Source organism: Caenorhabditis briggsae (assembly GCF_000004555.2).
Source record: "Caenorhabditis briggsae complete genome, chrIV, whole genome shotgun sequence".
NCBI lineage: Eukaryota > Metazoa > Nematoda > Chromadorea > Rhabditida > Rhabditidae > Caenorhabditis > Caenorhabditis briggsae.
The window spans coordinates 5,952,084-5,978,383 of NC_013487.2; the positions used below are offsets into that span (position 1 = coordinate 5,952,084).

At 36.2% G+C, this 26,300-nt stretch overlaps 3 protein-coding genes across 3 annotated transcripts; 1 reads left to right on the forward strand and 2 right to left on the reverse strand.

Moving 5' to 3' along the window:
* Nucleotides 1-437: 437 nt before the first annotated feature.
* Nucleotides 438-1,430, forward strand: CBG19931 (the record flags this gene model as incomplete). The annotated part of the gene is made up of 2 exons (XM_002633832.2): nucleotides 438-736; nucleotides 782-1,430. The coding sequence occupies 2 exons, from the start codon at nucleotides 438-440 to the stop codon at nucleotides 1,428-1,430; spliced, it is 948 nt and encodes a 315-aa protein (XP_002633878.2).
* Nucleotides 1,431-4,503: 3,073 nt separating this feature from the next.
* Nucleotides 4,504-4,800, reverse strand: CBG19930 (the record flags this gene model as incomplete). Its single annotated transcript, XM_002633831.2, has 2 exons — nucleotides 4,504-4,640; nucleotides 4,704-4,800. The coding sequence occupies 2 exons, from the start codon at nucleotides 4,798-4,800 to the stop codon at nucleotides 4,504-4,506; spliced, it is 234 nt and encodes a 77-aa protein (XP_002633877.2).
* Nucleotides 4,801-7,496: 2,696 nt separating this feature from the next.
* Cbr-unc-5 lies at nucleotides 7,497-26,071 on the reverse strand (the record flags this gene model as incomplete). Its single annotated transcript, XM_002633830.2, has 8 exons — nucleotides 7,497-7,682; nucleotides 7,832-8,754; nucleotides 8,801-9,492; nucleotides 9,723-10,089; nucleotides 11,449-11,623; nucleotides 11,998-12,101; nucleotides 18,765-18,963; nucleotides 25,949-26,071. 8 exons carry the CDS (start codon nucleotides 26,069-26,071, stop codon nucleotides 7,497-7,499), a joined length of 2,769 nt encoding a protein of 922 aa, XP_002633876.2.
* Nucleotides 26,072-26,300: the final 229 nt, after the last annotated feature.

A 26,300-nucleotide genomic window follows, 5' to 3' on the forward strand; every position in this document is an offset into this window, starting at 1 on the left:
ACAGTAAAGCATAAATACTCAAGCTCCTGGCTATTTTTCAGTATTTGAACACTGTTTCTAATCTAGACGACAATAGTCTTCGTTTTATGGGGAATCTAATGGTATGTCTTGATAAAAATCGTAATTCCCGATTCAGACTACTATAGTGAAGGTGCTAATTGTGAGAAGACTAATTGTGAGAAGATCCCCAAATAATCAATCCTCCTTCTATTGATTGTTCATTCCTTTGGGAAAGAAAAGAGTGTGCGTTTAACCCTTCAAGGTCATAATAACACATTCATCGTTGGACTACATACGGCTCCTGTCTCTTGTGTCATCTGCCACGCCACTCGGTGTCCATTCTTCTCTAATTCATCCCCTATCTCAATCGTTTGTAGTTTTTTTGTTCATCATTCTTGTTCCTCTACAACCTTTTCAATATTTCAGAGCAACTGAAAATGATTCTATCCAAGTATCCGGGGTTGATCCAAAACGAAATACTTCAAAACATGAAATTATCAGATTTATTTCTACTTTCTTTTGTCTCTAAAGGTATGAAAAAATTGATCAAACCTTCACAAAACAGAAGATTGAAAAGTATCAATTCAATTGTGTATGCCGCTGATGGAAGAAACCCTTTAAGTGCGTTTATTCCTCGCAAACCGTATGACGACATTCTAATGATATTTGAAGAATTCGAGGAGACGGGAATTCCCGATTTTCAGCTGAACGTATCTGGGACGATAATTGACTTCCGGTGAGTTACAATAAAAAATATATCATGAAAGTGTTATTATTCCAGATTATGTACAAGAGCGCGTAATAAAACGTTTCGCTTACCCGAAAATGAATTCCATCCATATCCTGTGGCATGTGTTCCCAAATCTGACAGAGAATCTGTAATCGAATCGGTCCATAATTATTTTCTTGATTTCTTCGGAAGTTCTTTGCAGTATTATTGGAAAGGAGACGAGATGATAGACTTACATTATTATATTCCTACCCAACTGCAAAACGTGTCATTTTGTACTTTTATGTTCTTCGGATCTAGCGTTGCGAACACCCAAAAACTTGAAAACTTTTTCTCCTCTTCCCCCGTTTTGAAATCGGTTCAACTGTTTTTTTGGAATTCAGAGATATCAATCAAGTCGGAATCCAAATTTTATCAGGCAGAATCCGTCGACATTGAACAGTCCGACAACACTTCTGCTGATATTTTGAATCATTTCCAAGGCAAACAGGCATTTATGAGATGCAAGAAATGCAAAATATGGGATTTGATCAACTTCGTGAAAAGATGGAAATCCGGAAAAGCCTTTCGCAAACTCGAATACTTGAAAGTAACAGTATCATTGCACGAATTTAACCAAATTATAATGCAGAATATAATTGGGGTAAAATATATTGATGCAAACAAACAACCACCAACGCACACTTTGCCTCAAGTGTAAGTTGTTTTTCCATTGTTGTATACAAAACAGATTCATTTTTGGGATAGCTCTGAATTAAGCAAAAGAAATAATTTTTCAGATTCCATTGGGATAATGTTATCGGTGATACGGATCCAATCATAAGCCACTCATATGTGGTTAGACAATCGGATAACCGTGTGGCATCGATTCTAATTCAAGGGAAGACGTTCAGTTTTGGAGCCTGGGGCAAAACAGAAGAGGAGTTTTTGAGAATGGTTAATTAACATGTTTCCTAAAAATTGGTGTATTTGTTTAGATATTTATCGAGCCCTTGTCATTTTTTATTGCTTCATTTTCTGGTAAAGCTTATTGAACTAGAAAATACGGTTCTGGTTATGTTTCTAATGTGTGACAGTTTACACAATTTTCTTATTTTATCAAAGCGTAATCACTACATAAAATATAGGGTTAGGCAATCCGACGGACCCTCTCCCAGAAAAAAAAATTTCTGAAGTTCTGTAAACCCTGAATCGTTTCTCCTAACCTGCAAACTTCAACCAGATTTCTAAATTGAAAATCTTATTGTTATTTAACCGTGATAAAAAATTATAAAAGAAATCTGCGAGGTAAAAATATTTTCAAAGAAAAAAGTAAATTTTTTAATTTCTCTAACTACGTGAATTAGTTTAGAAACCCACGACACTAGATGCCCCATTAACCTCATTGAGAGTACTATAAAGGAAAAGTAAAATGAAGGGAAGAATCAGTTCTCTCTTTCTCTGAACTCCAGAGATGGGAGTCGGAGAAGGGCTCAAAGAGCCTGGGGCCTGGGGCCTGGGGCCTGGGGCCTGGGGCCTGGGGCCGGCTTTGTAATGGTTGAGAAACTGGATATGGAGCAAGCTGAAATGCTGGCGTAGGATCTAGAAACAAGTTTACGGTTATGAAGGAAGCTGCTGTGAAGTTCAAGATAATTTGTTCAACTCTTGGAACTGAAATCAGGCAATTCGTGCAGTGAGGTGACCCACGAGATGCACGATCGTTTGGAGCGTTCCTGCTGATGGTTCAGACTGAAAATAAGGAAATTAATGAAAAACTGAAAAATATATTATGAAACGCCAATTTCTGGTTTTTGTGATACGGAACAATTTTTTTTCATCTTGTTTCCAAACTGTTCAATAATCTATAGTGGTTGTTGGCAATGATGGTAGCACGCAAAAAGAGAAACTGTGAAAATCAAGGAAATCAACTTTTGCGCTTTTGTTCTGAACTTTCCGTTTTTTTTCAATAAGCTCTTGAAACATATGCACACATGAGGAGATGTGGGAATTTGAGGTCGCGAAAAATGACCTGGAAAAAGTGGTCGCGAAAAAAAGAAATTTCCCGAAAGGAAATTTTTTTTCACGATAATTGAAATAATTGTGTCAAAAAAAAATGGAAATTATATATACACAATTATTTTTCCAGATTATATATACACAATTATTTTTACCGATTTTAAATTAGCAACAGTAATCTAGGCGAAAATTCGTCTGAAACTCGTATAAGGAGGCAAAAAACGTAGGTCGCGAATGTTCTAGTCGTATTTGTCGTCGAAAAATATTTAGAATAAAAAAAATCGCGACCTAAAAGGGCGAATTTTTCGACTGAAACGACATTTGGGAAATCGGTACAGTAATCAAGGCAAAAATTCGGCCAAAACTGGTATTAGGAGGCAAAAAACATAGGTCGCGGCTATTATATTCGTGTTTCTCATCGAAAAATATTCAGTTTCAAAAAAAATCAAGCTGAAGCACGCATTTTTTCCACCAAACCACTCATTGGGAAAAGTGCCATTTTCCAATTGAAAATACACTGTGTCCGGCGAGCATTTCCCAAATGATATTTCTATGCGAATTAGGTCGCGAATTTGTTTTAAATGGTGTCCCAGCAGTTGTTGTTTACGAAACTGTTTTAAACAGTTTGCGTAACTTATGTGAAACGTGTGTAATATCGACGAGTTGCGTGGTGCGCGCTTCCTCCTCAAACTTCAATGAAGGGGAGGTGCGGAGCGACCGTTTCTCTGCGTCTCTTCTGAGCGCTGTTGTGTATTGTCGGATTAAAAAAAGGGACACCTGAAAATCTCGGAGACGGCTCTCGTGTCGATTTACGAGGGGGCGGAGCGAAAACGGATACTGTAGATAACAAATTTATTTATGTGAATTTCGCTAGCATCTCTAGAATCTATTTTTCAGCAAAAAACTAAACTTAAACGCGAAAGTAGCTCGAACGAGGCGAAAATCTGAAATATTACGTTTTTGCCGCACTTTTTCGTAGATCAAAAAAAGCAAAAGTTTTCAAATTCTCAGGTGTCACTTTTTTTAATTCGACAATATAGCGCGGGCGTCTGGTAATGGGAGGCCGCTGGTTCGAGGAAAGTTTACGAATTGTAAAACATATTCTGGCGACCTTTTTTTTGGTCGTCAGGTTGCGAAAATTCGGAAAGTTTTAGGTCGCGAAAATAAGTTTTTTTTGGAAGAAAATAAGTTTTTTTTGCTGCATATGTGAACCATAGTTGCAAAAGGCCGGTCCGGGCCGGCAGACGAGTTTTCTCGGGCCGGCCCGCCTATCACTGTTCAAAATTTTCCAATGAAAATTTGGGAAATTTTTTTTGAATTAAAAAGGAAAAAAGGTTGCATTACTCAACAAAATTAACAAAGTATGAAATAGTCGAAAAATAGGTCGTTTTTGTCTAAATTTTTGAAAAAATTTCGAAAAAAATTCAAAAAAAAATGTCTGTAGGTACCCCGGGCCGGCCCGAGATTTTGCAACTATGGTGTGAACATATGGAAATGAATTGTTCCTCTAGGGAAAGCTACGCGAAACAGAAATAAAAATTCAAGAATACGTCACATGTTTTTTGAAAGTAACTGAAAATAAAAACATAATGTTTCACAGTTTTGCTATATATGTACCAATTTAGCTGACTTGGATTATTTGAACGCTGGTGGTACAATATTTAAGCTGAACGTTTAGGAGTTCGTTGATTTAACATGTGCTTCTACAATTACAAAATTCATGGTAGTTGCGATATATTCAAAGACCCGTTTAGTGAAAAAAAAGTGCAAAACAGGAATTAAAGTAAGAACAAAGCAGCTACAGCAACAACGATATAAATAGAGGTACAAAATGAAGAAGCATCATCGAAAAATCTTCTCGTTGTAGTGACTATATCAGGTCCAATGATTCGAGGGACTGTGCAGCAACAGTTGTCTGGAAAAAAATTGTTTTTTAATTTAAAAAAGTTAATTATGAAAATAAGTAAAAAACACTCACTAACACAAACAGCATTAGAGCTGTATGGAGTACACTGATAATCAGCTTGGCAGCCAACGTTGATTTTGAAACCTCCATTTATGCAAACTGGATACATGTTGCATGCTGAAAACGTTAAAATTTCAACAAAAAAATTGACTACAAACAAATAAGCAACTTACGAAACTCTGAATAAAATCTATACGGGTCTGATCCACAAATGTATTGGTATCTTCCTTGAACTGAATTTCCCAAAAGTTCTTGTTGCGAAATTAGTTGAGCAAAGTTGGAATCGAAAACAACGGAAAATAGTAGGAAAAATAGTTTCATGGCTTCCTAGTTTCTGTTCTGTTTGAGAATTGAAAAACGGGCGATTTGAGGTGGGAACACTGGCGTGATGACAATGACTGTTAGCTCAGCTGGTGCGATGGGGGATAGAAAGAATGATGATGAAAAGGGATAAAATGTCTGTTGTTTTGGGGGAATGTGGTTGGAGTTTTCGGGAAAAAGTACGAAAGTTTGAATTATGAATCATTGAAAGTTTTTTCAATTGTGTATTTCTTTCATTGGGAAATCTGTGGCATGAAATTGAAAATTACAGTAAACATTCTAAAAGAATTTCATCCAAACCTTCAACGTTGAGCCCAAATATCTCATTCCCTGTAAAAGATATCAAAAAGTAATCAACAGACAAAGTGTTACTGATAGTATGATGAACATTCTACCAGTTAACCACTTTTGGATTTCTTTCACAGGGACCGAGATAAATTGGCTCTAAGCTGACAGTATGTGTTGCATGGTTTTTGGAGTAGCAGTATTCATTTTGACCTGATGGTTCAGACTGTAGGCCCACGACATCAGCTCCTCGAGAGGCGTACTTAAACGAAAATTTGAGAAAATTATTTTTTTCATGTTCCCCAACCTTTCAGAGGATTTTGGAAAACATATTTCGCTGTCGGAACGAATCAACACTGAAACGTCGAAAAACATTGTATCAACTTTTGGAAACCGTAATTTTTTTTCGGAAAATTGATAAACTTCAAAGTCTTTTAGGAATTGGTCCCTTGGAAATCTTCAAAACTCTCTAATTCTCAAAATATTCAATTCCCAATTGTTTCGTTTCGTTCCTCATAAACCCATTCTTCTCTATCTTCTTGTTTCAATTTCCTCCTCACAAACTCTTCTCAATTCATCATTTTCTCGGACGAATCTTGTTCCTATCGGAATGTCTTCTTTCATTGCGCCATCTTTGGTGTCCCCTCCGCTCTTTCACTCAAAATGGGAGCAACGAAAAAGATTTATGAGTGTTTGAAGAAAAGAAAAAGGAACCGACTTGAAATTGAGATAAGAGGGGAGGAACAAGAAATGAGCCACTTGCTCACCCATAATTAATGAGAGTTTCGAAAACTGGTGCTTTGAGTTGGGCTTCAAGTGAAAAATGATTGGAAAAAGAGATTGGAGATAGGATAGAAAAGATGTAAGTTTAGATTTATAAATGAATTGCGAAAAGTTTTACTACGGTATTCCCACTAGACGAGCGGCACCGCTTGGAGCTCAATTATCTCAGTTCATATAAGAGTTATCAAAATTGTGTCCACTGATAAAATGTAGCTGGCAATTGTGTCAACTGATAAAATGTAGCTCACATTTCATTAGTTGACAAAATCATAGCACCTGAGATAATAATTAAAAGTTCAACTACCGTAAAACTTGCATGAAATAGGCCCCTAACTTTTAACTTTGAGCCAATTTTTCTCGATTCCTGTGGAAGATATGAAAAAGGTGACAACTGATAAATTGTTTATCATAATATCACAAACACTTTATCAGTTGACATAATTTTGACATATCTTATAGGAACCAAGATAATTGAGCACAAACTTGACCGTGGTGGGGCTTTTCTATTACAGGTTCTACGAAAACTGAGTTTTTGAATTTTTTCGATGTTCTTTTATTTCCAGAATAGTCTGATATTTTTTCCTTGAGATTTTATAACTTATTTCAATCGAGTCAATCAATTCAATATCAGATTCCTTATTGTTCTCTTCAAACAGTTTCGAGATTTTGAAACCGAAAAAATGCTGTCAATACCGTAACCTTGGACCCCTCAAACATTCCGATTCAGTCCTTCTCCTCAAAACTTTCAAAATTCACGCAAAACCAAAACCAAAATTTCGAAACCCACTTATTTCGAATTGATTAGAACACACCAAAGGGGGCCACCGTCGTCTTCTTTTGACATTTTCTAATCCCCCGACGATGTTTCGGAGAGAGAAATAGTGTAGATAATGGAGAAATGCTGAGGAAAATATTACGACACACATTTCTGGGCTCTTGACTTTTGATTTTCAGTGGAATTAGTGAAAAGTTCGGGAAGAAGGAAGAAGACCCACTCGGAAACAAGTCAAGTGGTTCTAGTTTTGGAACTTTAGGAAAGTTTCAATGTCCCAAATTTTTTAAACTGTTTTCTCATGTTTTGATAATAAGTGTGAAGTTCTCAAGATTGTTCTTTTTTCTTCACGAAGTCTACATATTAAAAAATATACAAAAATTCATTATTGCGACGACCGAATAGAGCATACACCGATGGACCAGAATCAACAAAGAGACGTAGGGAAAAATAATAATTACAGACAAAAAAATATCAAAATTGGTTCATAGAACTCAGGCATTCATTGGGGCAGGGGTTGAAAAGTGCGTTACCGGTTTTTTGTTGAAAAATAAAACATGGAGCAAAATGAAGAAATCATTGATTTCGATGAAAAAAGATACCCATAAAGGAAACGACGTAGAATCTACAGTTGAGGAGAATTTCTAGGGAGAAATAATTTGCGGGAAAGCTGACAAGAATCTTTCTAGAACCATCACAGCGTCGGGTCGTCCCATGACTCGGAGGGTTTGAAGAAGATCGGGTACGGCACGAGCTGATCCGGATGATGATGCTTCCCAAAGATCCAGAAGAAGAGAGGTTGGAGAACATTCCGGGAATGAGGCGAAGAACTGAAAAATGGGAAGCATTAAATTAAGCTTTTTGAATCCGGAGTTTAGAAAAACTTCTGTTTTTTTTCTGTTTCAGAAATTTGTTTTTTTTGTGTTAATCTGTCATAAAACTACTTTTTCCAATCTGACCTGAAATTATTTTTACTCACCTGTAAATATCGATCATAATGCAATTTCTTAGCCAATCCCCGCCAATCCGAATGCGACTCATTTGGCATATCGAGAAGTCTTGCGAGCTCATCCTTCACTCCAAATGGCAATCGAAACTCCACACAAACGGATCCCTTCTCCCTTTCTTCACTCGTAGCATCATATAAATCTGGCTCATTGCTCACTTCCATTACCATTGGCTCCGTGGAGCTGGCCTTCTGATAAACTATGACTCTTGTTGAGAATGGAGGAGGATTGTGCTCCTTGGGTCGGAATTTCAATGAGCAATGGAGGCCATTTTGAGCAACCCATCTGTGTTGTGTCTCGGATATCTCCACGACTTCAGGACCTTCACACGTGAATCCAGGAATGACGTCTTCAATGCAGATGCACAAGTTGCCTTTCTCGTTCAGAATGAAGTCAAAGGATTCGCATAAGAGTCGAGAGCCATCCTCTTGTTTCCATACACTCTCCATTGCTGCTCCAGTCTCTGGTACACAATAAACTCTCAATTCAAACGATCTTCGGTACGATGACATTTCCATTGGACCAAATACAGCAAGATGCACTCTTTTAGAAGCACTCAATGAATTTCTTCTCGGGTGTCCAGCTAACATAAGTCTTGCCAGTGAATTCGTCATAACGTGGCACCAACCGAAACCATCATTCTTTTTTCCAGGTTGCTCGAATTGTACGAACATGTTGGTATTCAAAGTTTCCTCTCCGATAGTTACAGCTTTTTGCCATCCAGCTCCTTCATCAGTGTACAAAGTGAACTGCCAGTTGTCACGTGGAAAAGTGGAAGCACAGTGACGGAATGAAACGACTACAGGGCGGCGGAGAATGTTGTCATGGTGGCAGGAAGACATGGAGACGTCACATTGACCAATCACGATAACAGGGGAAAGAGCAGATTCGAGAGCTGAAAATTAACTTTTTTATTGAACATCTTGAATCCATCAACTTACGTGGCAAGTGTGGTTGATCACTCAATGTATCCGATACAGCCAAATACAACATCTTCTCTCCATCCACTGTCAACTCTGGCACTATCAGCCTTGCTCCACTTTTCGACAGAGACAATCGCGCTCCATTGCTATCAATTTGTGCGGCAACGATATTTTGAGTAGTGTCCAATCCCAATACACTTTTATCCTCCATGTAATCATACAACGTTGCGTAGTTATCATCATCCGAGCAGTTGGAACTAGAGGTTCTGAGAATCGTTCGTTTTCCTCCGCCTGATCCAGAACTACTAGAACTGCATTCTTGAATCAGGGCGGCTCGAGATCCAGCGTTTCTTGTAGACGAGTATCCACTGAATGCACTTTTTCCAGATCTTAGCGTAGTTGAGTGAGGAAGTGGGGGTGGAGGTTCGAAGTATTGTGAACAAGACGATATTTTCTCTCCTAGTAGTGTCCCATGTTGATGTTCCAGTAGAAGACGTCGTACGCCCGGGGGTTCAGAGTAGTAGATTCCTCCAGATTTTTCAGGTGTCATTTTCAAAGTTTTACTGGATCTCGACTTCTTTCCGCCACGTTTACAGCAGAACATTGCAAGGATGGCAAGGATAAATGAGGCAACTATGAAGATAGAAGCAACGGATCCATAGACAGCGGTGTCGCTGATCACAATTCGGGATGAGTCCGCGGTGCAGAGTCTGGAAAATACATTTTTTTTTCATTACTATTTCAATAAGTTTTAAATTGAATAAAAAACTAACTTAGGCTAGTTATATCTAAACATTCTGTTGATCACATTAAAAATCTGCATCATCAGTAAATGTATTCTTATTTCTCTAATTATTCATTACTGTTTCAATAAGGTTTAAATTGACTAAAATAATCACTATTCTTAATAATTACTACTATTTTGAAGTTGTAAACGCACTGTGACGGGCACTCTTGTGTCATCAAGTCATCCCCAAAACACGGTTGCCCTCCATTCATCGGTGGTGGTACTGTACATGCTCGTGTCCTAAACCGATGACAACTCGAAGAGCAAGCACTCCATTCGCCCCATGAGCTCCATCCTCCATCCAATTTACACGGCACTTTGCAGTTCCTTGTCATCTCTTCTTCTCCTTTACAGTACTCTCCACCGTTCAGCGGTGCCGGATTATTACAGGTTCGCGTTCGTCTCTGATGTGGTAGGACTGATTGTGGGTCGCGGATCCGATGAGCGTGTTGACGGAGCAGAGGGCAATCCACGTGGCACGTTCCGATCCACGGTGACCATTCGGACCAACCGCCATCGACTGGAAAATCAATGAATTATGATTGGGTTTTGGTTTTTAAATATTTTTAAAAAAAATTTGAATGTAAGTACCAACATTTAACTTTGAGTCAATTTATCTCGATTCCTGTGAAAGATATCAAAAAGTTGTCAACTGATAAATTGTTTATCATGGTATCACAAACACTTTATCAATTGACATATTTTTGATTTTTTGCACAGGAGACAAGAAAAGTCAGCTCAAACGTCACAGTGTGGGGGCCCTATACAGAATTCAACACTTCTATGTTATTGTAAGAATCCATTTCAATATTTTTTAACTTAAAATTTACATTAAAAAGTTACTAATCTAAAACGTTTCAAAAGGGTGGAAAGTATGAATTGAACTATTTCTATAAACTTAGTTTTTCACCAAGATATGAAACATGATAATTTGAAAAAAAACGTTTTGTGAAATATAGTTTTTTTAATGTTTGGAAACCCCTAAATCAAAAAATCCTAGAATTCGCTAAATACTTTTCTATCAAAAACAAAAGAAATCCAACCGACAAAGGTTATTACCCAATATTGTCCCCCCCGGGCCTAGTTGTAAATCCCCCTCTAAAAAGAAAGGTACGGTCTCTCTATATCTAAAAAGGTGACAATGACTCTTTGACTCCTCTTCTAAACAACAAAAGAATCGACACGAGTCATCTGCCACACAGAACAACTTATGTAATAGGGTGTCCCTTTCTTTCTCCTGTTCCCAATCTTTTCAAATGTGCCGCCCCAGGTCGTTTTGCACATTCAGGCTCCTCTGACTACTTTTTTTCGTTTCGGAAGAGTCGCAATTACATAACATCGTTCCTCCTATCTTCTTCTCCTCCTCCTTATGATCTTGTTTCATATAAAAAATGTTCAGTTTGGTGGGAGGATCTATGTAACATAAGAAAATAGGTACTTCTGTGAACTAGTGTCATGTCAGAATGGGTTTGGGAGAAATGGGGTGTGAAGGACGTTCTAGCGTTTTTGAAGTGACGAAAAATATATATTACGAGGTGGTAAGACATAAACTGGTTTACTTAGATCCCTAAATACGCTTCCGAGTGATCCGGCAAATTGACAATAATTAGATAAGCCTAGTGGAACAGTAAACTTTCAAAAATGTATACCGTATTTGCTCTAATAGAGGCCCACTCTACTTTGAGTTCAATTATCTCGGTTCCTATAAGATATACAAACGTTTTTTCAACTGATAAAATATTGCTGATATCATGATAAATAATTTCATCATTGAAAATTTTTCGCCATGTTTTATAGCAGCCGAAATAATTGAGCTTAAAGTGTGCGCTTGCCAACCGATGTACGCTTGCCTACTGATTCTCTATTACAAAACTCTTACCATAAATCTGTACTTCCACTGGATCTGTCCTCCTGGAATTCGCCACATTCGTCGCTTCACATGTATAATTTCCACTGTCCGATAACCGGGCCGCGGACATAATTAAACTACCATCGGATGCTCTGATAACATTGGCATCTGGCTGAACGACGACACCATCTTTATACCAGGTGAGCTGCAAGAAAATTGGGCTTAAATTGTTCCGTTCATTGCGTCACATGGAAGATGAGGAGAATGGGGAGGGGGATAATGGAATTACATAATCACATTCGAAGAAGACACTTGGCTCATTAAGTCTATGCCCATGGTGTGCTCTATTTGACCAGATGTTTCTCAGATTTCACTTGGTTTCCCGCACCACACACCTGCTGTTATTGTGGAAAAGGAAACATGTGTGATTTGAGGAGAAAGAAAGTGAAACCGGAGGAATACAAATTTTTATGTTCCTGGTGTGGATCCAGATCAGGGGGCTAGGGTCTAAAAGGTTCAGAATACTTTTCAGAAGGCGTATAAAGTGGAAATTCATGAAACTAGATTCAGAAGACTCACTTCTGCTTTCGGATCGGATTCTGGGGCTTGACAAGGAAGTTGAAGTGTGGTTCCCTCTTGTACCCGTTGCGCGACGGGTGATTTGAGAAAGTGCTTTCGCATATCTGAAAAAAATACATTTTGTGATAAGATGAAGACTGACAAATAGGAAAAAAAGTCGAGCATTTAATTTTTTTTATTTAAAAAAAGTCGAGCATTAATTTTAGGATGTTTAGGTTGATTGGTGAGCTAGGATTGGTATTGAACTACCCTTAAGCCTGTATTAGAAGGGTCCTCCGGAAGAACCTCGGAACAATATAAGGTCAAGCCCTTCTAATACAGGTTTTGCCAAAGTACAAAGAAAAACTGTAAAATAATAAATTGAACAATTTTGATGCAGCATACACGAACGAAATATCTCAATGAAATAATACCAAAAAATTATGTCAACTATGAAACCGAGAAAAATTTTTGGTCCCTTTTTCGTTCCCTTTTCTCAAAATTTCATTTATCCCAAAACCCGAAAATATACACATAAAAGAGTTCCCCGCCCTTTTCAAAAAGCACCCTAGAAATCGGGCCTGATTGGGATAGAGGGAGTGAGCATTCACGTTTTTCAAGTGGTTTCTTCCCTCTGAAGACCTCGTTAGACTTGTTGGTCCTAAGAAACTCTAATTGTTGACAGAGTTACGCAACATTCATAGAGTCCCAACCGCTCGGAACATTCAACAGATCGAGATAAAATCGGATTACCACACAGAAAGAGTTCCATACGAAGGAATGAGCGATGAGCGATGATTATGGGTGGGTGATGACGTCGGTTGGGTACGGTTGTTAGAGATTGGAATCGCTTTGTTATGGGAACATATGGATGGTATGACGTGGCAACGGAAATAGCGGATAAGTAGTGGATAAGTGGAGTTATGTAATAGCGAGACAATAGGTCAAGTCGCTAATCACACAAAGGATTACGGTAGCAGGATACAAGTTTGAAAACATAGCTATCACTTGAGAACGTTCTACCGGCCTAATGACCCTGTAGCTTCTGTGGCTCTTACGCACTAGTTTTTCAAACTACAAACCTTCAGTTAGGTTTCTCATGTGGAAAATTTAAATTTCGCTACCTAGGAGTAACTCGAAACCTCAAAAAGTTTCCAACTTTCCACATAACTCTCGAATTTCTGAACACGGATTCGCTAGTTCACCCAGAATTTCCGGGGGTAGCGTATATAGGAACAAACAACGCATGGACAATGTGTGAGTGTGTATTAATACAAATTTGGGTTGAGTTCAAACAATAAGAAGAAGAAGACGAAGAATAGGTTGTTGGATTCAGAAGAAAGTGTTCGTCGGGGAGTAATTGGCAACACTTACACGTTTCGCGCAAGAAAATAAAAATATTAATAAGTGTGTGGGATGGTCATCATAAGTGAAATATGAATATGAATTAGAAGAGAGATCAAGGAGAAAAGCCTTTTGTGAAAATCCGACTATTTGAATAACAGGGAGGAGAAGAGTGGATCAACAGAGTGGATCGAGCTCAATTATCTCGGTTCCTATGAGAGATAACGAAAATTTGTTAACTGATAAAATTTTTGTCATGATATCAGCAATTTGTTATCAATTGACCCAGTTTTGATATCTCTTATAAAAATTGGGATAATTGAGCTCAAAGTGCACATAATGGTTTGGCTTCTATTAGAGTAAATATGGAAATTTGTTCTGTGCTTAACTAATGTTAAGTCTACTGTAATAATGAGACCATCGCTAGAAAATTTCTGATAGTGAAAATATTTCTAAATAGAGAATTACAACATCGAATTTTTATAGTGCTTCTACTAAAAATGTGAAGTTGAAACTTTAAAATTGGATTCCTCAAATTATTAATCGTCTGCGGGAACAATACCAAAACCCACTTTACACGCCATGTACGTTGGTAACTAATTGTTATCACCTCAGATCACTTTAATGATTTCCTTGAAACATTATATAACTCTTATCACTCCCAATTGCATAATGTATTGCACCCTGGGAGACTATAGATACCATTCAGGGGGTCCCCTATTCAAACATCTCAATGTTACTGCTCTATTACGTAGTACATATTCACCTGTACTAGCTGGTGTCATTGTTGACTTATCATGTCATTTATACTGGACGAAGGGCTGCTGCTGCTGTATCAACCTGACCTTTTTGGGGGTCCGAAAAGGAGAGGCAAACAGGAAGAGGGCGGCTCTTTTAGAAGAGGTAAGCGTTGTAAGCAGGCACACACAGATATCATATACACATTTGAAAAATAATATACCCCTTTGAGCCTAAAAGGTTTTGGGATTCTGATAGGCGAACCCGAACCCCAAAAAGAACGGAAATTACAATGCATAATAATACATATAAAAACCGGGGACATATGTGTCAAACACTTGCGCATCTAGTAGACAGCATGTTCATTGAATATTGAACACTCCCCAGAAAAGAAGGAGAGAACTATATTTGTACTATATTTACTATATTTGTTCGTTTAGGGTGGAGTAACTTGATCTCGGTGTGTTCAATTTTGGAGTCAGTTTGGAGAGAGTATCATGAGAAATGGCAAAAGTCAGGGGAAAAGGTTTTCGGGGTGAAAAAGTTAGGGGGAATTGAGAAGAGGAGAAGGGGGGATTATGGAAATTTCATGGGAGAGTGGAGGAATGGATTTAAAAGTTTCGGTTTCAAGAGTTCCATAGAGGAGTTTGATGGAATTCGGGAAACAATCGTAATAAGTTTCTTTGAGGACTAAAATTTGGAAGGTTCAATTTTCAAACAAATTTGAATTTTTAAACATCAGAACTTCTATCAAAAAAAATTCTGTTTCAAAATATTGGTTTATTAAAATTTTATAGTAATTTTTTGATAAAGACCCAAAAAAAGGTCAATAAAAACCCGAATTTTAAAGCATTAGAAATTTTTATAATTAAAAATATTGAAAATTACTAAACTCAATAAAAAATTACACAAATTCAAAGATTGCAAAATAACCGTAGAGCTCTGTCTACAGCTATGAAAATGTCAGTTCAAGATTTTCCAAACAAAACAAAAAATTCGTTTATCAGAATTTTTATCAAAAAAAAATACTGTTACAAAATATAGATTAATTGAAATTTCATAATAATTTTCTGATGGTTTTCCGAATATTGTGGATCCAAAAAAAAATATTTTGAAGCATTTGAATTTTTATAATTCATGATTTCCCAAACAAATTCGGAAACTGAAATAACATAATTATTATCAAAAATTTACCGTTTCAAAATATAGATTAATTGATATTTTAAAAGTAAATTTCTAATGATTTTTCTGAAACATTTGTATCTTCAAAAAAGTTAAATTTGGTAGCACTTGAATTTTTATGAATCGAGCAAGTTTAGAAATTGTCAAAAATTACAGTTTCTATTTTGTTTGAGATATGAAGTCTGAAAAATAAGACTATTATGACTCTTGCAGAATGAAGTGGTGGTTTTATGAATGATACAAAAAGTTAAGTATACCAATATTTGAAAATCCCTATTTTTTAAATTCATAATAAAAATTCCCACAAAACTTATAAGGCGGTATCCAATCAAAAAGAGTACTTAATTTGAACTTTCCAATCAAAAACACAAAAAAGGTGCCGAAAAACAAGCCCACCTGCACCTACCCCCAAAGACCATCCACAAAAAAAATAACAAAAGAGAAAAAGAGGCGTGAAAAGAAGACCTCCTACTCCTCCCGTTCTCTTTGGATGACCCGGGTGTCATTGTTGGGTGGAAAAGTGGGCGGAGTCTGATGGATGAGGCGAGGATACTAGAGGAGGGATCGAAAGAAACAAAAACATTGGAACAGGTAAATGCACACACAGACTGTCATAAAGTTTATGATAGGTGGTGGACCAAGAAGAAAAAACAATGCTGGTCTGGGAAAAAAACTGTTTGGTAGGGGGGAAATGTCAAATTATGATGGACACTGGGGAGAAAGAGAGCAATTAGGTGGGCAAATAGTGAGAAGAGAAAATTGGTAGCAAATGTCAGAATGATGTGGCAAATCAGTGACAAGTTGGGAAACTGTTAGTTTCGGGTATTTCTTGGAGTTTTGAAAACGTTTATGCCGATAATAGGAGAGTTTTGGATTTTTTAAACTTTCAAAATATAGGGATGCCGGAAGAGTTTATTATAGTTCAAACATTTTTTCTGTTTTCAAAAGTGCATTTTAGATCGAAGTCCAAAGTCAAACTTGTTTCCTTTAGATTTTTATATGAATCAAAAAGTAAAAATTATATTACCGTATCACTCTAATAGAATGCCTTTCAATCTTTGACTTTCTACACTTTGAGCTTAATTATCTCGGTTCCTGTAAGCGATAACAAAAATGTGTCAACTGATGAAATATTTTTGATAGTACAATGAAAATTTCGTCAGTTGACTACTTTTTGATGTCTATTCTAGGAACCGAGATAATTGAGCTCAAAGTTGATAGTTTAGATGGGCTTCTGTTAGAGGAAGTACAGCGATTCTGAGTTTTTTTTCTGTTTCCAAAATTGCATTTCAGAATGAAGTCTAAAGTCAAAACTGTTTGTTGCACGCATCAAATGGCAATTAATTTACCGATTTACTCTTGATTAACGATTTTTTTTCTGATTTCAGATGAATTTTAGAGCTAAAAACTTTTAACCCCTCTACCTTAAATCCGACTTTCCCATAATACCAAAAAGTATAAACACCGTAATTTGCGCGAGATTCTAACTGTAATAGATAATCTAAACAAATCGCCTGTCATCAATACCAATTATATAAACAAATCACCACTCAATGTGAATATCGTGCCAAAAAAACATACAAATACTAAACAGATGAGTGCCCCATTTCCAAGACCCCTAATTCCCCAGAGAGTTGTTTTCTCGAACAATTGTATGCAAATTTGCGTTTCGAAAATGGAAAAGTGCATGTTTGAAGATGTCCTACAGATAGCGTCTTTTAGTAGATACATCAATTTTGCTCCGTTTCCCCAAACGCCCGTTCTTCTTGTTTTATCAATTGCGCAATCTTTTATACGGCCATTGGGTCATGCAAAAAGAATAAGAAGAACATGGAATGGCATAGGAGAAGACGTGACTGAAGAAAAAGAGGAATGAACGATGAGTATCGTTCCTCTTCTCTCATAACTTTTGACACGGCCATGTCGGCTTTATGGCCCAAACGATGGACAGGAGAGGGAAGGTTATGGATTTACACGGTTGATAAAAAAAGAACCACTGACTAGAATCTAAAGAGGAAATGGAATAAAAAGATTAAGGCTCTCAAACTTAGACCAACCAGCTGAAACGGACAAGAATATTCCGAAATAGAGAATTAGCAAATAAGAACTTTGTTTAGGCTACTTTGCTTAGCAGTAAAATTTTCAGAAATTTAAAGAAATGCTTAAAATCAGAATAGTATACCGAAAAAACTCTAATAGAAGGTCACCCTATACTTGCTAGTTTGAGCTCCAATATCTCAATTCCTATAAGAGATATCAAGAAGTTGTCAAATGAGAAAATGTTTCTGGTTAAATTACCTACATTAACGGGATAAGGTGAAATGTTTTAAAAATAAGATATATCATTATTAGGTGCTGATTTTTACCCAGTTAAGTCATATTAAAATAACAGAAATATTGGAATATCCCTTCATGAGCATGTTACATTTCTAGCCTTCTCGAAACAGCAAAAATGTTCCGAAAATTCGTAAAATTCTTGTCCAAGTTTTATACATTCTGAACAGTACATTTGGTGGAAAAATATGTACAAAATATTTTGAAGAAAAATGGTGATGAGAGACGCAGAGAGACATTTGTAGTAGGGGGGAAAGTACAAAAGAATTCAATTAGCTCTCTTTTCTACACGGGCGGTGACGACGCTAGGAAAAATAATAAGTACCAGGAAAATCGAAAAGTTTACAGTTTCAAATAGTTATTAGACTCAGTGAAGTTTTTGGAAGCATCAATCAGAGGTAATCAGGGCGTAGCAGAATTTTGAATTGAAAATTTCACAATAATTACAGTTTCTGAGATTTGACAACATCTGTACAGTGATTTCAAACTTATTGAGTTTTCCTCTTCTTTTGAGTTAAAATTCAAGAAACAAATGAAATCTCTAAATTTTTGAATACTCAATGCACAGAAACAGTGAGTAGACGCCAACTGGTGTTCTTCCTCTTCTTCTTCTTATTTTTCTTCTTCTCTTTCCTGCGCAGAGTCAGGTACTGAGAGATGGGATAAATCACCAGAAGATTTGGCATGCCGATGATAGATCATTGGATTCGGAGAGACGCAGACAACGTCTCACAACAAACATTTAGCTATTAATCAGGTGAGAAGGAAGAAGGGCGAAATCAGAAGAAAGGTTGGGAGAGGAAAGAGAAAGATGGGTCAAATGTCAAGTTGTGTACATAAATTTATGAATTTCACACCTGACAATTGACATGCAAAGTATGACAAAGTAAGTATGGAAAAGGTGCAACGATAGGGCTAATTCTAAAAATATTATGAAAACTTTTTGAAACAGCAAAAAATTACACTTTCGTAATATTAGCAGATTCGATATATGAAAACAGACAGAGATCCGAAGTCGAACAGAAATGAAGTTTTACAATCCCCAACCATTTCAAATAGCGAATTATCATTGTAAATTCAACATTTCAAACCTAGTCAAAAGTTCAAGATATTTCCCTGTTTCAAATACTCCAAAAAATTCCGAAAAAACTAGACCAACTACTAGGTTCTACTGTTTCGAGTGAACTCACATGCAAGATGTACTGTAGCGATATCCGAAGCAACAACGTCTTGATCGTCGTCAGCCGAAGCGTAGCACTGACACTGAAAGGCGTCGACGTGCCCAGAAGTGTCAACGTCGATTCTGGAAATGTCGACGGAGGCGTCAACGTAGCCAACTCCAGATGTTGAGTCGGTTCCGATTTGTTTCTCGACACGCGAGTCGTCGATCTGGAAGAATGGAAGATTGGAGAGAAGATATTTGCGTTTTCAGAACATGAAGTATAGGTGAAATATAAAAACTCTAATAGTAGCAGATGTCAATTTTGAGTCAATTTGTCTCGGTTCCTGTGACAGATATCAAAAAGTGGTCAACTGACAAAACGTTCATCTTAATATTAAAAATATTTTGCTAGTTGACTACTTTTTAATATATTTTGCAGAAAACGAATAATATTGGGTCCAAACCGGGATATGTACTGCTTTGAAGCTAACTTGTTGGCAAACTAGGACTCATCGAAACAGAAAAATTTGAAATTTGATAAATCTCAAAGGCACGTTTGGAAAGGATTGCCTGGCTACTCGTTGACGCAAAAACTAAAAAATCTGTTTAATGATTGAGGTTACAGAGCAGGAAGCATAGGTGAAATATTGAGACTTAAATAATAAACAGTGTCAACTTTGAGGCAGTTTATCTCATTTCCTGTAAAAGATATCGAAACGTTGTCGACTAACAAAACGTTCATCATAATTTTTTCCAAAATGTTTTATCAATTGATACCTTTTTGATGCCTTTTACAGGGAACGAGAGAAATTCGGTAAATTTTACGGTTCGGTACTATCAAATTTTCAAAAAACTGTATCTTCCATAGCTCCCATCGCTTTGAAACTAGCTCGTTGCCAAACTAAGAGTCATCGAAACAGAAAAACTTGGAAATTGTTAAATCTCCAGTCGGCATATTTAGAAACAGTTGTTTGACTACTCGTCCTTTAAAAATCCTATTTACGATACTAAAAAATCGAGAAGGAATGGTTTTGGAGAGAAAAAGCATAATATTCGAGGTTTCAGAACAGAATGTCAACTTTGATCCAATTTGTCTCGCTTCCTGTAGAAGATATCAAAGAGTAGTTAACTGGAAAACGTTCTTCATAAGATCAAACTTTTTTGTCAATTGACAATCTTTTGTTATCTTTCACAGCAAACGAGATAAACTTGGTCAACAAAGACTGTCACCTCCTGTGAAGATTTTTACGTTGCTAGTCAGCTTCGCTATCACTCAAACTAACGACTCCCGGACATTTCGTAGCCTCTGATAACGTCAGAAAATCAGATTTCCAAGTTCTTCGGTTTTGAAAAAAAGTATATTTTAATGACAGAAATTGAATTTTCGAAGAATTCGGCTGAAAAAAAAATCAAATTTCAGCTGAAAAAATAGCAAGCAAGTATTCAATCAATTGAAAACTGCTAAGTCTTCAATTTTATGATATTTTTTAGAATTTCTTTTTTTTTCTTCTAGAATCCCAACTGTCTAAAATCTTAAATTTTAAAAAGAAATTCTGAATAACAATAAAGATTTAGCATTTTTCAATTGATTGAATACTTGCTTGCTATTTTTTCAGCTGAAATTTGATTTTTTTTTTCAGCCGAATTCTTCGAAAATTCAATTTCTGACATTAAAATATACTTTTTTTCAAAACCGAAGAACTTGGAATTCTGATTTTCTGACGTTATCAGAGGCTGCGAAATGTCAGGCTGCGAAATGTTTGGCTGTGAAATGTCCGGCTGCGAAATGTCTGGCTGCGAAATGTCTGGCTGCGAAATGTCCGGCTACGAAATGTCGCGGCTGCGAAATTGCCGGTTGCGAAACGTCCGGGAGCCAAACTAACAGCTTAAAGACTAAATGGTTGCCAAACTAGGACTTATTGAAACAGAAAAAACTTGTTTTTAAACTATGATATTTCTTCAATTTAAGAATTGTGCAAGATTAGAAAGGAAAGGACCGCTAAACTACATGCTCCTCGAAAAAACTAACGAAAAATCCAAGGTAATACGAAAACTAAAAAATCCAGCAAAAATATGTTTTGTTTTAGTTTTTGCTGGTTCTAGTTCCTTCCCTTCCCTAGGAAAATGGGGTGGTCGGCTCTCGAGGAGGATAATTATAAGGTTTCTTTTTATTTCGCTTGCTCCTTTCAAATCGTCCATGTATTATTTTTGTGTTTCTATATTTTTTTTGCTGCAAGAATTTAGGAGGCTGAGGGGAAATGAAAAAAAAAAGTTTAGGTACATCAAGATAACTGCAGAAAAAAAATCTAAAAATGAGCTCTCATAATTATGACATATTGAAACAGAAAATGTTCAAAATGAAAGCTTTTTGTACGAAAAAACCCAATCCTCCTCCCTCAAAAAATAAAAATGAAAACCGATTGGCGGTATATCTTGTGGTTCTTTTTCACAAAGGATATGAGCCCAACGAGAAAAAACGAGCTATTTCTCTTCTGAGAGAGTGAGCAATCCACGAGAATTCCTGACTCTTTTCACTTTGATTTATGAGGTGTATGAATGCCGAATTGGTTTCTCCTGGTACAAAAAAGGACATTTTTGTGTGGACATTGAGTAAAAAGTGACTAACGGAAATGATTGGAAACTGTCAGAGATGACGTGGCAAAGTTGGTGGTAACAGTAGCGAAAAAGGGGAAACGGATTGAAAAACGAGGGGAAGGAATTGATAGAATTAGAATTGGTTCACTGGTTTCAAGGGGGTAGCGGCTTTTAGAGTGATGAGCTTGAGTAAACATTTTTGGGACAGCAACTAATGACCGTGTAGAAAATTTGAAAATTGAAAGACCATAGAAATCCGTAAAACAGTGAATTTTGAAAAATTGAAAATCTTGGAAAAGGTTTTTCCTCGGATTTGAAAAATAGATTAGAGATGTATTTAAAGCAACACCAGAAGCGCAAAACAAAAATGTGTGCTTATTTCAGAAAAATATGTAACCGAAATTTCATTTTTCTTTTTTGCAGAATTTTGAAAAAAGTTATCAAAATGGCTCAAACAATTTCCGAATCCCCAGATACCGAACAAGATCCAATAGAAGCCATCCTATACTTCGTGAACTTTGAGATCAATTCGGTTCCTATGAGAGGTATCAAAATTCTGTCAACTGATAAAATGAAGATAATATTATGATAAATAATTTATTAGTTGCACATTTTCAGATATCTTCCAAAGGAACTGAGATAATTGAGCTCCAAGTGAACATATAGGGTGGGATCCTATTAGAGCATTTACGGTAAGGGAATTTAGCATGTTTGTGAAACCATAGAACTCCTGATTTTGAGATTTGTATCAATAAATTCGAATGAATCTTAGCTGAAATTTTCAGCAAAAATTTGGCAAATTGGAAAATACGAATGTCACATGAAACGCGAAAGTATTGTATTCACTTATTTGAGAAAAATGTGGAACTGAAAACTTTTCAACTTTTTTTCTAGCCCTTTTTTGAATTCCAGTTTCATCTATAAGATTTTGCTAAAATATTTTAATTGCTTTGTTCTTTCTTTTTGCACAAATTCAAAGTTTCAGAAACTTTTAAAGAAGACTACAATTGTTTCGACAATAATGACTTATTAAAATATTTTTTCAACTTCTTCAAAATTTTCAGTTTCAGAAAGCTATTAAAAGTTAAAACTTGATTACAATTTTACTAAAGGGACCATATCAGTAGTTAAGCTGAAAAAAACTATAAGAAATCGTATTGTCTTTAGAAATCAGCACGTTTTGGGAGCTTCTAATTTCAAAACCATGTTTTTTAACATTAAAATGCATCCATTTTATCAAAAGATGAAGATAAAAACTGGCTAACCCCTCAAAATTTTCATCAAACCCTCTCATCTATCTCAAAATTCATTGAAGATTACAAACAGTTTCCCTTTCAAAACGACCCAAAAATCAGTTGACCCGTATCATATCCAACCTCATAATCTCCCGAATTCAAAACTTTTTGAAAAACCATGTGAAAATTGAAAAGAAAGACAAAAATGAAAAGGAGGGGTAAATGAAATGAATCACTATTCCCTATCTCCCGTTGGGTATTGTTCGTATGCAAATCGGTCATCGTTCTCTCTCTTTTTCCTGTCTTCTTCTGTTTCTATCTGAACGGACATGAATCGAATGAGACAGAAGAGAGAGAATCAGTTGACATCAAGTCATCAGCATAATCATTCGGTAGATGAGTAGATCATTCGACAATAATACCCGCATAACCATTGATAATCAAGGGAGGACTAGGAGAGAATAGAGAAAAAAGAGTTAATATCAGGTAAAATAATTTAGCTTTAATGTTTTATATGAAACAGAAGCTTAATGTAGCCGAAATTTATTTATCAAGTAGAGCTATGTACCTCTCTATTAGACATATTTATACCGTGAAACCTGTAATAGAAGGGACTCCACACGTTGATGTTCAAGCTAATTTATCTTGGCTCCTATGCAAGATATCAAAGTTTTGTCAAATGAAAAAATGTTTGTGGTGTTATGACACACAATTTCTCAGTTGATCACTTTTTTATATCTTTGACAAGAACCGAGATAAAAAAGTTAAAATTTGGTATGAAGTCATTGTATTAGAGGCTCTACCGTAAAGCGAAATCTTTTATCTCGAACCATTTTCAGCACAAATAAGGCAGAACTACTAATCACTAGAGTTCAAAATTAATATAAAAACCACTAGAAACGGTTAAAAAATGTTCGCTAATTTTTCCGGGAGCACAATAAAAACCGTAACTAATTTGTTTACCACTTCCGGCACTAAATGGTTTCTTTATTTCTATTACCGCCTTCCCATTCTACCTCAAAAGAAATCATCGGCAGTCCTTCTATTTCTCAAGTGTTTTTGGAACCCTCTTTACCTATCTATCCAAGGACTCCCTCCTTTTGTCTCCTTTTTTCTTCTAACACATGTTGGATACCCACCGGTCAGTATTGGGATTTGTATACACTTTCTTTTCTTGACACTTTGTTGAGAAATACATCCAGTGTAAACAGTTTCCAGATGTTTCAATTCGAGGAGATAATGCACAAATATCCCTTCTGATCAAAAAGTGTATACACATTTATAATGTGATGATGACACTGAGAAAAAAAAGAGATTTGTGTCGGATGGAACCCAGAATTGAAAAAGGTTCCAAAGGTTCTAAGGGTGTACTTGTAATCTAATGGAATGGGGTTCGTTCGTGTCGGGTTGTACCCGGTGGGAAATTGAGAGCAAGTCTTGTCCAACTTTTTTTGTTTCGAATTGGAACATTTGGAACATTTGGAGAAAATGGGAAAGTTGAATTGGAACAATGTTGAGTTTAACAAAATTTGAACGATTTTATGGAAAGGTTTTCTGTTCGAAAATATTTTCACCAGCAGAAGGATTTCCCAAAATTGGAAATCCTTACATCAACAAAGAATTATATTTGAAACCGGAAAAACTCAAGCCCAACATTCCTTTTTTCGAAAAATTGAAAAATGTGTTTTGAAAAAAAAATTGAAGTACAACCTTTTGTTTAGAGAACCAGAAATTCCAGAAAAAAACTCCTGAATTTTAATTCTGATGACTGTGATATTATTCTAGGTCAAAAAAATTGGAGCTGTAGAAGAGCAACGCCGGTGGACGTGGCCGAAGGTCCCTACTATAGTAACCTAAAAATGTTATTATTTTAGCGATTTTTTTCACTGCTTTTCGTCAATTTGTCTGCGTTTTTTCACCAAAAAAAGTAGGAAAATAAAATTTTTGATAGTGACTGAAAACGCACGAAAATTGAAATAATAAATCCGGAAAATAAACATATTGTAGGTTACGGTAGTTGGGACCTTCAGCCACGACCACCGGTGTTTTTCTTCCAGAGCTCAACTTTTTATACCTTGTACCATTATATTCGATCGCTTAAAAAACTGAAAAAACCTTCCAATAACAAAATTTGTGGAATATTTGAAACCGAAAACTAGTCGAGTTCAAAATTTATTTTTGCATAAACTTGAAAGGCTGATTTTTTGCGGAAAATTTACAAGAAAACGTTTATCCAAAATACCGAAAGTTTCAGAAGATTTCAGAAAATTCCTCAGCTTCCAATTAAAACTTTTATCGATATAGAGACTGAATTACTACTGAAACTTCAGGAAGCATAACAGTTCCTATAAACTTTTCGAAACCGTAAATTAAAAAAAAAAGCATAATTTAAAAATCAACTTTGAAGATCCACTAGAAAGCCAATGAAAAAAGTAATTTTCCGCTTTGGAACTATGCAATTTTTCCCATTTTCAATTATTTCAATCATTCCAAAAAATTTCAGATGATGTCCCAAGCTAAAAAGGAACTCTCACTGAAAATTCTCGAAACATCGAAGTTTGTGGGAGCTTTTGGAATCCGTTAAAATTTTTTTTGAGAAATTGATAACATGATAATTTAGAAAACCCTTGAAGCTCCTATAGAAAATTGGCCAAACTCTCAGCTTCGGGACTACCAAATTATTTCGATTGACACATTAAAAATCAATTTCGCAATTAACAATAACTTTCTGAAACCGCGAAAATTTCAAACTTCTCAGCCCCTAGAACTTTCCTTCAAATATCTAGTCACAAGGATCCTCATCTCTACCTGACCACGCCGTTTGTCATAAACCTTGTCATTTTGCCGTCCTCTACTCATCATAAAATGTTCATTACCGGTCCACTCTCTATCTGTTCTTTCTTTTTTATTCTTTCCGCCTTTTAACTACTGTCTTCTTCTTCTTTAATTTCTCATTTTCGAAATTTCGTTCATCTCGGAACAAGAAATCAAATTCAATCGGAGGATACTCTCGATTTACATAATCTTCAAACCAAATATTATTATAAGGAACTATGTGTATATATGCGGAAAGAGGAAGAAGAAGAAGAAGGTGATAAAGATTAGTGGGCAAATGATGGGCAAACAGAAGAATATGACTTTTTGACTTTTGGCGGTTTGATGACTCAGAGAGAAAAGGGTCCCATGAATCTTTGGGGACACATTTGGAGACAAAATGTTTAGGAAAAAAGATGGATGGAAACTCTTATTGAAGAAAATATTGCGAAATCACAGAACTACCGTAATCCTGGTTTTAGATACTGAGACTATAGATGCAAAGACTAAACGAGAAGTTGAAAATTTAAACTAATTAGTCAAATTTGATGAACTCTCAAAGACTCACCCATTTCGACGAGCATTTGAAGCGAATTTTCGTTGCGTGATTGGCTCGACACTGAAGACGCAATGGCTTGTTTCGAATTACGTAACCGGATTTGGGTTGTGTTGTGATTGTGATTTCGTCCATTACTGCAATAATATGTACCTTAGAGAACGTCCAAATATTATTGTTTTGAAAGAAAAGGATAATAAGAGGTTCTTGTAACAGTAATTTTTGCGAGTGAAACATGCTAGTTTTTTTCAAACTTTATAGTCTCCTAACTTTCAGATTGTATGGTAAAATTGTCAAATATAGGCTTGGTCCGGTCGGTCTGAAGAAACGGAAATCGTAACTTTTTCTCAGAATGCTAATTCAA